The sequence below is a fragment of the Arvicanthis niloticus genome, chromosome 4 (assembly GCF_011762505.2).
Source record: "Arvicanthis niloticus isolate mArvNil1 chromosome 4, mArvNil1.pat.X, whole genome shotgun sequence".
Classification (NCBI taxonomy): Eukaryota; Metazoa; Chordata; class Mammalia; order Rodentia; family Muridae; genus Arvicanthis; species Arvicanthis niloticus.
In genome coordinates, this window is record NC_047661.1 from 2090206 (window position 1) to 2104929 (window position 14724).

The 14724-nt window shown below is 36.5% G+C and overlaps 1 protein-coding gene across 5 annotated transcripts in view; it reads right to left on the bottom strand.

Moving 5' to 3' along the window:
- Positions 1-3837: 3837 nt before the first annotated feature.
- Herc6 (HECT and RLD domain containing E3 ubiquitin protein ligase family member 6) overlaps positions 3838-14724 on the bottom strand; it is a 76006-nt gene continuing 65119 nt past the window's right edge. For 2 of the 5 annotated variants that reach the window (XM_076932147.1, XM_034499392.2), the window contains exons 16-23: positions 13566-13700; positions 11350-11493; positions 9541-9707; positions 8010-8073; positions 7620-7690; positions 5677-5860; positions 5478-5580; positions 3838-5234 (exon numbers count right to left, since the gene is read on the bottom strand). In XM_076932147.1, coding sequence (XP_076788262.1) covers positions 5026-5234; positions 5478-5580; positions 5677-5860; positions 7620-7690; positions 8010-8073; positions 9541-9707; positions 11350-11493; positions 13566-13700 — 1077 coding nt within the window. In that variant the 3' untranslated portion in view covers positions 3838-5025. Of the gene's footprint in view, positions 5235-5477; positions 5581-5676; positions 5861-7619; positions 7691-8009; positions 8074-9540; positions 9708-11349; positions 11494-13565; positions 13701-14724 lie in introns of those variants that run through there. The other 3 variants (XM_076932149.1, XM_076932148.1, XM_076932150.1) reach the window with 3 other exon arrangements.

Genomic DNA, 14724 nt, shown 5'->3' on the forward strand with positions numbered 1-14724 from the left:
AGGTGTGGAGGCACATTGGAAGGAACTGAGCCTTAAAGGCTGCAACTCTCCTCTGTAGATGGAGCCAACTAACCCTCTTTACTCCTGTGACCTGGTGTCCTCCTTGCAGAAAACATAATTTAAGACCTTAATAGACTTGTTTTAATGACTCATTATACCACAAAAAGGGACACAGAAAAGGGCAGAGAAATACCAAATGATGACCAGATAGATCATGTGCTGATGGTAAATAAAACGAGCAGGGGGGCACAAAGGCAAGTAACATGCTTTTGCTAATATATGCGACTTAGGGGAGTGCAAAGGAAGGCATCGAAGTAAAATAGCCAATTAAGGATGAGGAAGGGGGACGTAACATCAAAATCTAATTTGTAAAACTGATTTATTATTTTATGTGTACGAGTTTTTATCTGTGTGTATGTGTATGCACCAAATGCATGGTTGGAGTCCAATGACATCAGATCCCTTGGGACTGGAGTCACAAAGGGTTGTAAGCTGCCATGGGAGTCAAACCTAGTTCCTCTGAAAGAGTCGGTTCTCTTAACCACTCAATAACCACCTCAAAGATAATATAGGGGTTGGATATGCTCAAAATGCATTTTCTATTTATGAAAATGTCAAATTGAAACCTGATACAAGTAATGTATGCCAATCAAAAAATTTAAAAATGGTAAGTGTGATCAATAGTTCAGACAAAATGACAATATAAAAAATTTAATGAGGAAACTAAAATTTTACACTTTAAAGAGTGTAACAACTAAAGTTAAAATGTACAAAATCTCCTGTATTTAAAGAGGCTAGAGAACTGGAAGGTGTCAGAAAATTAAAATTTAAGGGGAAAACTTCCAAAGTATCCCAGTATAAAGACTTGTTATTTCAAAAGAAGCCAGGTGTGATGGCACACACCTGTAGTACCAGCTACCCAGCACTGAGGTAAGAGCATCTCTTGAACCCAGAAGTCCACAGCCAGCCTGGGCAAAAAAGAAGACTGCCTCAAAGAAAAAAACAACAAATATTCATAAAGTTTGTTATAAACTAAAACAAGAATAAGCAACCCATTTATTATATGCTGTTGATAATAGACCTTAAATGTAAATACACAAAACTATGTAATTAAGGTCAGGGTTGGGAAGAAGGCTGCATGGGTAAAGTGTTTAGTATATAAGTATGAGGACCTGAGGTTGGTTCTACATACCAGCTTCCATGTAAGAGCCAAGAGAGGCAGATTCTAGAGGCTCACTGGCTAGTAAGTCTAGATGAGACAGAGTAGTCTGGGTTCAATAAAAGACCCTGTCTCAAAAAGTTAGTAGAGAATGGTCAAGGAAGATATTAAAACTCAAACTCTGGCCCATACAGACATGCCAATGAAAATACACTCACATACCCACATATACACATACCCACATACCCACATACATCCATGCATAACACACACACACACAGAGAGTGAGAGAGAGAGAGAGAGAGAGAGAGAGAGAGAGAGAGAGAGAGAGAGAGAGAGAGAGGGACGGACAGACAGACAACATGAACATAAGGGAAAAAAGAAGAAATAGTTAAAGTCAAAGAATGGGAAAACCTGGAGAGAAATGTCATTAACAAATTGGATGGGGTGTGGGCAGAATCATGAGAGGGATAATGGGAAAGGCCAAAGGAACCCCTTCAGAGAACATCTTTGGGAGCACCTTTCCCAGAAAAATCTTCCTAGAGCATCTCAGCTTAATCACCAGAAGAAAAAAAAATCTGACCTTTTTTCATAATTTTTAGGTGTAGCAGGAATTTGACACCATGAAATTTATTTTAGTATAGTGTATGTGATAAAAAGCATGGAAAAGCCAGATACTGGTTTGGACCATAAATGAGGAGTTTCTGTTGGGCCACAGTACAGACTGAAAACTAACTCTGTATCTCAGAGAAAACTGCTGGGAAGTGAGGTCGGATTCAGGCCTGTGCTCTTACCAAGGGTTAGGTTATATAATTCATAATATTTGGCTAGCATGTACAAAGTTTTATACTCTACTCCCAGATTCAAGGAAAGAGAATCTTGGTTAGCCATATTTTATTGGACATATTTCTGACTTTTCAGTTCTGGTCTATGTGATCGTACACACGCCCTCCCAATTCACACCATCTTTTTCACTTTATACTCAAAGTGAGTCACAAAATCAATATATGTAAGCCCCCTGTATTAGTTACTTTTCTATTGCTATAATAAAACATCATAAACAAGGCATCTTATAGAAGGGACATTTATTTGGAGCTTTAGGTCCAGAGGGATAAGAGTCCATCACAATCACAGTGGGGAAGTGTGGCAGAAGTGCAGGCAAGCATGGTGGCTGCAGCTGCAAGCTTAGACCTTGATCTATAAGCATGAAGCAGACCATGCAAACTGGGAATGGTGCATAGCTTTTGAAACACTAAAGTCCACCCCCAGTGATGCACTTCCTCCAGCAAGGCCAAACCTTCTAAACCTACCCACCCAGGGCCACCAACCGGGAACCAAGTATTTAAATATCTTAGCATATTGGACCATTCTCATTCAAACAACCATACCCTTCACCATTCATCGCTTTTTAAAACTTTGCCTCAGCTATTCTGAACCCTTTGCGTAATAAATTGAATAAACAGAATAAACTGCTGAAATTAAATGATCATTTGACTACATGTGCTAGTCAGTAGTCTCAGCTTTTCTAGGTCTAAGACCAAACAACCTCTCCAAACAGTAAGCAGCACAGTAAGTCTCATACACAGACATAGACAGTCACACCACACACACATAGAAAATACACAATATACACAAAAATATAGACACAGACACACATACTGAGATACAGACATGCACACATACACACCATACACACACGCAAAAATACACACACAAACACATATCATATACACAGAGACACAGACATGCACAAATATACACACACAGACAAAGATACACACACAAATGCATACCCTACATACACACAAACACACACATACACACAAACCTTGGAAAAATGGCAATGTTGCTATCAGTAAATCTGACATTTCTACATGTATTAATTTATGACTTTTTTAGTTTCTTTAAACAATATAGTTTCATTGTAAAATATTTAAAAACATTAAAATTACCCTCTGTTATTTAATATTTTTTATATTGTAGATGACAATGTTTTTCCAATTCACTGTGTGTCTGTGATCTTGAGCCCTGAGCTCTTTCTATATTTACTTAATGTGCTTTTTAATAGACTCTTCTACATAATTAATGTAATCTAAAAATAAGGCATTTTGTTATTTGGTTTTGAATTAATGTCTTTTATTGTCATTATTTATAATATGAATTCATATCCTGAATATAATGTTACATGGATATGATATGACTTCCCATCTCTTTGGCAGTGGGCAGCATTTAGTCTTTTGCCATTAAGAAGTCAAGTGTATCTAGGTTTTGTCAAATTGGCAGTTTCCTTTAGGCCTTGTTTGCTTTCTCATACATGACTAGCTGCTAAATTTTGCTCAGTTACTTTTCTACCTATTCTGAGGTATTATATGGGCATTCTTTCCTATTAATCTGTTGAGATGATTTTTAAGTGCATCTTTGGGTTAATTCCTACTTGGTTGTGAAGCATTATCCTCTCTGCATTTTATTAGATGTTCTAAGTATATTAAAATGTAACAAAGGATTTTGATGTCTGTTTATATAAGATATCTATGGTTTCCTTTCTCTGTGACATCTTTGTCTGGTACTGGAGCAATGTTGGGACCAGAGAACTAACTGAGGAGTATTCCCTTTTCTAATGATTCATTTGTTTTTGTTGTTGCAATTGATGACAATCATTTTATTATCTTTAAACAATCTGTTTTTAATTAGTTTATTTGGTTACTTTGGAGTCCAGTAAACACCTTACATGTGAAGTCTGAGAAGTCTATAATGATACAACATCTTTATAGAAATGGAACTTTTATAGTGAGTGCTTGTCACAGCAGCTTATATGTCATTCTTACGACCAATTATGTGAGTTTATGAAATCATTTCAAAGCAGTAGAATGCAGTTTAAGTTTTAACATTAGGTAGAACTAGTATACGAGATGTGTTGGTTATTTCCCATAGCAGTTATGTTGCTTTATTAATTTACTCTATAGCATCATAAGAAGACATATTTCAACTGCTTCACATTTTGCCAGCCACAAGTAGGTGCAAGTTCCTAACTGTGTTCAGTATTTGACTAAAATCACAGTATCTATATTTAGAGTGTATTTTGGAACACTGTACTAAGTATAAGTATCTTTGAAGAGTAATAAACGCCAACACTTGGAAGTTGAAAATAAATCATTTAGCATTTTCTAAAATCACAACTCTAAATATATTCCTTAATACAAAATATACATCTATATGATTCAAAAACATGTTGAAAGCAGTGTATACTTTTTCTTATTTTTTCCAAACTTGGTTTCTTAATAATTTCAAACTAATAGTTTATTATTGTTACAATAACACTCTAAATAAATACTATTTTATTTATTTTTATTTTATTTTAATTTAGGTGTATAAGTGTTTTTTAGCATGCATGTCTGTGTACCATATCCATGAAGTGTCTTGGAAACTAGAGGAGGGTGTTGGATCCTCCAGAACTTAAGTTACAGACAGGATGTGAGCAGCCATGTTGGTGCTGGGAATTGAGCCTTGGTCCTCTGGAAGAGCAGCCAGTGATCTTAACCACTGAGCTCTTTCCTTAGCCACCAATATTGAACATTTTAAATACTTAGTATATTATTAAATGAACATTATTGTTCAGAAAATATTTCAGTGAAAACAAACATTCTAAAATAGCAAGGTTAGGAATGCAGCTAATAAAAAAGGAATACAGCTAATGTTTTACAGAATTTTTTCACTAAAAATATTAACTTATAACTTATTTATCTCTAAAGTAAAAATCTTTTAACCTCCTGTCCCTACTTAGATTAAGGAAAGACAGAAGAACCCCAAAGTGAAAAACCTCATTCCTGAGCCTGCGACTGCTAGGGAGGTGAATGTTGCTGCTTCACTCATGAGACAAATCTCTTGTTATTGTTGATTGCAACCTGAAGTGCTTCCTTCATCCTTCTCATTGAGGAATATTTAGGCAGGTCTAGAATACGGTGACATGTCAATGATCTTGGGTTATCTTTTTCACTGAAGCCTTCAGGACACCGAAATACTATCCCTTCATTCTGTAGGCCTTTAACATGTAGCTTATCACATCCTGTGAGAAACACTAGAAAGCAATACAATTTTGTTAAGAATTTTCATCTAGAAATTTTCAAGATACATAAGAAGAATGAATGATCACATTTAATAAATATTGAGTACACTTTTTGTGCAGAAAAACTGCACAGAAGCAGGGGCAGGGAAAGCCTAGAAAAGTCAAGGCTTTGGGGGTTTGTGCTCCACAAATATATGTGCCTTGTCATTAAAATGATCTATTACATAAAGACTGGATATCTATTGTAGTACTTACAGAGAAATTTTCTCTTTTCATCCAGAGTTAATTCATGGAAAGCCTTCCAAAACAGCAGGATAGTTCGGTGTGATTTGTCATATCCATTTTGATACTTTGAATTCTTGAGAACAAGAGAAAAAAAGAGTTAGAGAAATTTTTAGACGAGATATGTATCAGTTATTTGGAAAAGTTAGAGGGTACTTGGGTTAGCACTTACATTTTCAAATTGTTTCCAGTCACAATTAGCATTTCCAATTATTGCTGACATTAGTTCTTCAGGCTGGAAATGCCTAATTATATCCCAGTTACACACTTTGTAAAATCCTCTATGAAATTCTTCATAAATTGTCCTTATAGAGATGTTAAAAATGTAATCAACATACTTAGACACATAGTCTCTCCTTGAGGGAAGAAAAATAAAATACCAATGATGTGCCTTATCCATGACTAAAATACTATTTTTCTCTTTTTACTCTATCGAGAAAGAAAAGTTTATCTTCTGTATAGCCCACAAGTCTATAACAAGATAGGAAAATGAAAACCTGGCTAACTAGAAAAAAAGGTCCTTAGGGAATATAGGAGAAGGACTCAGACTGTAGGGTCTTCCCATTTTCCTTATTGTAAGCAGCAATTATACTCCAATCTGAACATTTGACTTTGAACAGGGATTTGTCCCAGTAAGCTCGTTATACATGGAAAATGCATTTTAACACATCTGACCTACCAAATATCGTAGCTTAGCCATTTTTCCTCACTAGCTGCTCTCCAGCATCAAAAGAATGTATTGTATCATATATAGCTAAAGAATGGTAAAAATCCAAAATTTATGGAGTATGGTGACTATGGAATGTCATATGCTTTCACATCACAGGAAACACGGGGAAACATGCTTCCTCTTTCCTGGCAATTGCTATGCAATCATCAGATTTTCCTATGAAAATGAAATTCTCAGAGCTGGCTCTTCTGTTCTCCCCCTCCCCAACACCTCCCCCCCCCCCCACCTCTCTTTTAGTGGATCACTTTGTGAAAATAAGTTCTGCACGGCTGGCCTTGCATTATAGGATGCACTTTCCATAATATGATAGATTAGTGATACATAATATGATAGATTAGTAAGTGATACCGTGTGACTCTGTCCCAAGCATATATGCAGTGAAATTTATTTCTCCCATTGGGTATTAAGAAGGTAGAAACTTGATCAAATGATAGTGTTCATGGTGGGACCTTTGGAGAGGGATTACAGTTACATGAACTCTGGTAGCCTTACCAAGTAAGGGAGGAAGATGAAAAGAGACACACATTCATCACACTCTTTATGTCTGTCAGGTGCTGCCCTCTCACACTCAAGATGAAGCTAGCAAGAAGGTGACCCACAGATATGGTCCTTTAATTTCCAGAACTGTGACATAAATAAAACCTTTTCCTTATAAAGTTTTCCAGTGTTTGATATTTCATTATAGTAATGGAAAGTGAACTAAGTGGAGTAGCCATTTAGAAACATGTCCACCCCCACTCCCCACCCCTCCTTTAAACAGCTTTTGGTAACTATGAACCACTTCTCCCTGTCCTCCCTATAACCAATCGTGTGCTGCCAGTGTAACAGTCAGTTCCCAAAAGGAAGGAAAGAAAGGGTGGGATGTAAGGAGACAGAAAGGAAGAGAAATACAGAGAAAGGGCAGAGGGAGGGGAAATAGGAAAGACAGGAAGGAAAACCTAATTTGGATCATTTGCCAATGTTTATGATCTAAATGTTTCTGCCATGGCTGACTTCAAATTACTAATACTTTAAATAATAACCTTTGAACACTGATGAAAATTTTACAGTCAGATCCCATAAACTGGTACCAACTGGTTTATTTGATACATTACATGATCGTCTATTTGGGTATCAGCTTTCTGACCACTAGGATATAAGTTACGTATTTCACCTTTTGCATGCTTCTAAAACCAATATCTATAATACAGTGTGGCATAGAATAGGGACTAAAAAGAGGACAGAAATATTTATTCTTGAATCATTTCTTCTCTTCTCCTACATGTTTAGCATTCTAAAAATAAAAAAATCTAAACCGAACATCCAAGAAGCTCAATACTTCAAATTGTATCAATACAAACATTTTATGCCTATTCAAAATAGATATTTTGGGTCTCTAAACATACTTGTTGGCTTCGTTCACAGGCACAGAGATCCCATTTGGAATTAAATCAACATCTTTTTGATCCCAGTATATCTGTAACCAAAAAATAATCAATTGATAAACATGAACATGAATCTGTCATTATTATGCATACATCTTCCCTAAAATTTTACAGAAATTAATTATCTTTAAGCATATTGATATTTCATATTAAAGGTTCCATAATAAAATTATTTTAAAGTAATAGATAATGGCTGGAGATCTATCTTAATTGTATAATACTTTATTGGCATAAGTGCAATCTCTAGCAACTCCTTGTGACACTAAAACATACAAACATACATACATATATATATACATACAACAAAAACTGATTAAAGCCAACCTATAATCTAGATTTCTTGCTACTCACAGAAAAATACATCTGAAGTTCTTCAATATCACCAGCCTCACAATTTAGAACTTCTTGCAAATTCCTATTGAAAAATTGATTTAAAATGATATATTTGACACAATAAAATTTCAAAGTAATAATCATTCAATGGGGAAAATTAAGTAAAACAGACATGAACAAAATTTAGTATGAATTTTGTCTCCTACTCCTTCCCACTTCTCTTCCTAGAATGATCTTGATTTAGAATTTGATTTGTTAGTCCACTCTACCTCATTATAGTGCTGAGTATTGTGAGGATGATTATGCAGACAAGATTCTAAAGCAGAGAGGATTTATTCTGCAAAGTCCAGGGGTGTCTTTGGTTGTCACGGTTAAAGGTTGTCATCTAGTGACTATTGAATGCATCACATGCCCTGAACAACCTGCCACAAAGAGAGTTAAAACAACCACATGCCTGTGGTTATGGCTCAGTAGATGCTCTTGTTTAAGAGGGAGGAGCCCAGGGTCAGATCCCCAGTCAAAAAATTCAAAACAGAAAAGGCCAAAATGTCAAAATTGCCACTCTTGAGAAACTCCTCCTTAATAAAAATCTACCACTAATGGACAGTGAAAATAAAAGGACTCATTTCATTCAATTTGCTATCAATACTCTGAGAAAAACTTGTGGCAGACAAAAGGCATTTTATGTATATCTACCTAGTCCCTAGTGAACTTGAACATGCTTTTAGTTTTGGGTAAACCATATACATATTTACCTATGGCACTATATGTTTATAAACCACATGTACATACATTTATGGTACTAAATCAATTTATAAACTGTATAAATGTACTATATTAATAAACCATATCTATATACATGCACTTATAACACTGTATCTATTTATAAAGTAAATCTCTATAAACATAGTCATTGTACTATATTTTTACAAATCATATCTATCTATCACACTATATTTATAATCATTATCTCTGTATATATACAGACTTATATCACTATATCCATTTATAAACCACATCTATGTACATGTACTTATCACATTATATTTATTATAAATCATATGTATATATATATGAACTTATAACACTATTTATAAATCATATCTATCTATACATATATGCACTTATAGCACTAATTTACTTATAAACCACATTGCATATACTTGTAAGTATAGCACTGCATCTGTTTATAAGCTACATATAAATGCACTTATACATTGCACACATTTGTAGGCCATATCTATATAGGTGTATGCACTTATAGCATTATATATATTTGTAGGATGTTCATCCTGAGAACTCCCCTAAGAACTTTCTACCTTGATAAAGAGCCCAGGTTCAAACTCTTTATTATATTAGTTCTTTTATCAGAGGAACATCTGATTTTTCTTCATTTCTGATGGCTTACTCTATTTGTTACTAATGGAAGCCCATCTACAGAACACACAGTATTAAAATTGAAAGCCTTACCTGTGTCATGTGTGATATTATTTATACTTAAAAAGATGAGACTTAATGCTGCTTTCATAAAACAAATATATGTACTTACTTCCCCAAAGGAAGACTAAGTTCTTTTAAGTCTTCCAAGGATGGCTTTTGGTTCAAAAGTTTTTTATATAAAGCCAGTGGGAAAGGAAGGTTGATAACCTTTAAATTATGTAAGGCGAGTCCACATAAGATCCCAAATAGGAAATAGTTTCTCTTCTCAAACTTGGGCTGGAAAACAAATTTGAAAAAAGTTCCTAAGCTATTATAAATAATCAGTTATACAAAGTTACAATTAGACCAAAAAAGAACAGATTTTAGCTCCCTTTTCTAACTAATATCACAAGTTAGATAAAAACTGGGTTTCAAAAGAATAAAAAAATCCAGACTTTTTAAATAAGTTATAATACATTTTAAATTTCTTCCATAATGTTCTTCCTATTCTTTATGCTTATTTGTTCGTTTGTTTGCTTGAGACACACTGAGCAAACTTCCTTTTGATAGTTCTCAAAACTAACTGTGTAGCTGAGGGTAACCTTGAACTCCTCTTGCCTGTACCTTTTAAATGAGGGATTATAGCCATGTGCTGCCATGCCCAGGTTTTTGCATAATTTTCAATATAAATTAACAATACAGAACATTAAGTAAATGAATCTTTGGTTACTGATAGTATTTCTGAAATGTAGAGACATGCTCAGGTGGAATTATAAATTTTCCTTTGGAATTTTAAGGTCCTGGCCTTCCAGTTCATGGAGACAGGTGACAATGAAGGACAGTTGTTCCGTAGCAAGATTTCAATGTAGCAGAATGAATGCCAGATGAGTGTTCCGGGAATGGTGGTGCCACTTGGCAATGCAGCCCCACATGGAGCTTACCACTGGAGTGGCGCTTTGGGGCCACTCTGGCATCCTGTCTTACAATGTAGACTCTTTGCCTGCAGACGATCCTGTTAGGATGCCTTGTGACAGGAAACCTCTTGAGAGCTGAGGCCAGGCACCAGGCCCTTGGACTTCGACCTCTGAGCTCCTTGACAAAGTAACAAAAACAGACCAAGGAGGCTGCCCTCACTTTTCTTCACTGCATCTTGTAGTCCTCATTAGAGAAACCAAATCAAAACAACAAAAACTTTCCAGACCAAAACCGCAGCCCAGGGAGGAAGCTTTCCTAGTGTGACATTTCAGGATACCTGCTCCAGTTCCTTTCTGGGCATTAGCAGGTTCAGTGACGTACAGGATGTGTCCCAACTCGCCCTACCCGATTTCTCCTGCAACACAAACAATCTGCAAACGCCTCTCCCAGTCAGTTTTCCATCTCATAATATGTAATATGTATTCTGGTTCAACTCAAGTTTGCTGTTTTATCAAGCCATATACAAATTAAAATAAAATTGTGTGTGTGTGTGTGTGTGTGTGTGTGTGTTCTACTGGACAGAACTGTATGAATGTGCTTAAGAGTGACAGTTTGCTGAGTGTGGTGCACTCCTACAATCCAAGCATTTAGAAGGTGGAGGCAGAATTGGAGTTCAAGGCTAGTTTAGAATAACACTGAATAAGACAACTTATAAAAAGATAAAAATGAAAAAAATTATAGTCAAAGGAATCAACCAACATTTCAGAATTACTAGTCTCTATTGGTTTACCAACAGTTTCTCTCTACTAATTTGAAACATTCTGCATTATAAGTCTAAACATTAAGGACACATGCCAGGACATGGTTTTCTACAAACGGCCTGATCATGCCATAGTTCAGCTGCTGCTCCATGGGTGATGTGGTATTACTCAAAATAGAGGAGCCAGGCTGTACAGTCTTGAGTTTACACGATGGCTTGCATATTGCAGCATGTAATGTGTTTCATGAGAAAGCCAGGGCTTACATTGACTGGAAACCACATGCTGGAACCATCTTCAGGATACATGAACATTTCATATTTGGCATCTGTCATCTCTTCAAATATACAGTGGAAGAACTCAGAACTCACTCCCCCACCCTCAGGACGAATTTCTTTAATAAATTCAACCTAAAGAAAGAAAATTTCAAGGCGCTTATTTAAAATATAGCTCTCTGCTCTTTATGCAAACGTCTTCAGCCTGTTCTGGCTTCTTGAGCTCACTACAATGCAAGATCCACCCAGCTCTTTTCCTTCTCACACTCTGTCTTCCCTCAGTCTGCTGCCAAGCAGTGAAAGCCAGGAGCCTATTTATTCTCAGCTTGGTAAAACAGTGAGTAGATCCTTTAGATTGACACTTAACCACTGGAAAAGGAACAATATCTTGATATAAAATTTGATATGCCTTAAACCCATGAGCCATGAAATTCTCAAGTTATTCCACCTCTCTGTCTTCATAGTAGCTTTCAGATTGAGCAACCTTGGTTCTAATGAACAGCCATTTGTATTCTCCAGCCCCTACTCAAAGTACTTCTAGTAAGCATCCTTTCCAGTGGGCTAAGTGTGCGTGTGCGTGTGCGTGTGCGTGTGTGTGTGTATTACACATTTCGAAAAAGACAATACACACACACACACACACACTCGATTCTCTTTTTAATAGTTCTCCGTGTCTCTGGATTTGACTTGATTTTACCCTGCCAATTCTGACAATTCCTTTTCTAGCTAACATAATTGCTTTCATTAATTTATATATCTGATTTTTGGTGCTAGGGATTGCACTGGGTCCTCAGGCACGCTAGGCAAGCATTGTACCACTCCCAGGTCTTGTATTTTGAATATGCGTGTCCTCACACTTCATTTTCCCAGTTTTTGCTCTTCTTGCTGTCTGAGAGCCCACACCTGCTACTGTTTGATCAAATGCTTTGGCCTCCTCAGGACTCACAGTGATGCCAAGGGTTAGGAAAGATGGTCTTGTCATGTGCAGTCTATTTTGTATAAATCTTGAAGTTAACATCTCCCTTACAGGAGAGTTATACAGGAGAGAAAAGAATTTTCTACTGATATCTTACTCATAGACAAAGTATAAGAAAACTAAATGCAAAGGCAGTCTGGTTTCTAAAATAAACTTGTTTCTTTATTTTCTACTTGAATCACATGCTGGGAAATAGCCCTTTCTGGTTTGAGTACTCTCTTCCAGAATCTGTTTTCTCTGGGAATTGACCACTCACACTCTCTGCTGGTATCAGGAAAATCCACTCCCTTTGGAACTCCAGGCTCCAGCTCTTATCCCAGCATCTGTCAGTATTCTGTTCTATATGTAATATTACCTGAGGTGCTGCACAGTAAACACTCTACCAGGCATACACAAAGGGTTAAATGAAGAGCGGCTGGAATCGAAACCTATTATTGCAGAGCCTAGACCTACAATGTGGGGGAAATGTGCATGTTATACTTGCTATCTGTTGGGTGCATGCACTGTCCCAGTTCTTCACTATTTCTTGATTGAATTATTTTGAATATGATTTTGCAACGTTTCTCATTAAGAGGTTAGTATATTTTCCCAGCCTTTGGCTTGGGTTCATTCATGAGTCTTCTTCAGCTCAAACAATATTTAATGATTACTAACTTGCATTTCCAGCACTTCTCTGAGAAGAATATGCTTGCTGGTCCCCAAAGGAAGGACATTAAAGTGTAACCCAATGTCCTCAGACAGTATATCATAGCATAGCCAATCCCCACCTAACTTTTGAATATGTAAACAAACTCAAGCAAAAATTTGTATGGCTGGGACTGTAGCTTATGGTAAAGCACTTGCTTAGCATGTGTGGAAACTCTGGTTCTATTCCTAGCCTCATACATACAAACACATATTCATAAAAAAAAGGCACCCAGAAATTCAGCTGAACTAGAAGATTTTTAAATAAATTGTTATTTTTATGGCATTAAGTATTGGAATGATTCATTATAACCATCAATAAGTTAACCTGAAACTAATTATGTAATTAAACATTGTATTGTCTCAAGGGAAAGGGGAAATTTCTGGAAACTGGGTTGTGAATGCAGCTCCTTAATTACGAAGGTTCCTTCCCACAAAAAGAAAGAGAGAAAGAAAGAAAGAGACCCAGTGAGGTGGTTTTTTTTTTTTTTTTTTTTTTTTTGTTTGTTTGTTTTTTTTTTTTTTTTTTTTTTTTTTTTTTTTTTACCGTTAGTGGTTTCCTAAGGTCAGAGTCTTCAGCTATTCTTAATTGACGCAAGGTGTCTTCCACCAGATGACTTCGTCTGACTTTCAGTGTAAAGAATTGGAAACCCATCATTTCTGGAGATGCCATGGCTTCAGACTTTTAGAAAAAAAAAATTTTTTTAGCTGATTATCTTTTGGCCCTTTAATACTGTCAGGGATAAAAGTGTGAATGATGGAGCAGGCCTTCAATCCCTGGGGTGGAGGCTGGAGGAGCGAAAATTCAAGACCTGAGATGGCTTAGTGGGCAAAGGAGCTTCCTGCCTAGCCTGCTAACCTCAATACCTCTCGGGAACCTACATGCTGGAGGGAGAGAACTGACTCAAGCAAGTTGTCCTCTGAACTCCATATGTCGATGGCAGCACATACATGTACAAGACATAAACGTAAAAGGCTTTTTAGAAACTCAAGGCCACCTTGGGTATATATACAAGACTCAAATTCAAGGCTGGTCTGGGCTACCTGGTTCCCCACCTTTTTACACTAAAAAATTTTAAGTACTTCTTTATTGTTTATTTTTTTGGTTTTGCTCTTGCAAAAGATGCAGCCACCATGTCCCACCCCAACCCCGCCACCCACCCAGTCAACCTTCTGAGTGTTGGAATTACAGGCACAAAGCATCAGGCTTAATTTATATGGAATAGTTCTAATAAAAATATCTTTTGTATCTTGCTGCCACCACTCTATATACTTATAATATGAGAAAGGTGTTATTAAACTGTAAGATTACAGGATCAAACAAGTTGTAGCACCTAGTGTTCATGTGCAAAAATAAGGAACTGGCCATGAGCAGTTAAGGAGTTAAAAATGTCTACGACTCCTTACTATAGCAGTCACAATGCCGACATCAAACGTGCTAAGTGCACAATCCACCAGAAATCCAGTGTTGCATGACCCTCAGAATGACTTCTAAGGGTCATGGGGCAGATGAGCAAAACTGACGCCAATAGGAAGAAGATAAAGGGAAGACATTTTCTGAGAGGATCCTCCGTGAAAATAATAACCATCCACTTTGGAAGTCTCTAAAACTGTCTCAGGGAACCACACTGTTCTGGAGCGTTGTTCTGGCCATTTAAAACAGGAGTGTCTAGAGCTGTCTTAAGCTGTCAATATTCCTTTAGCAG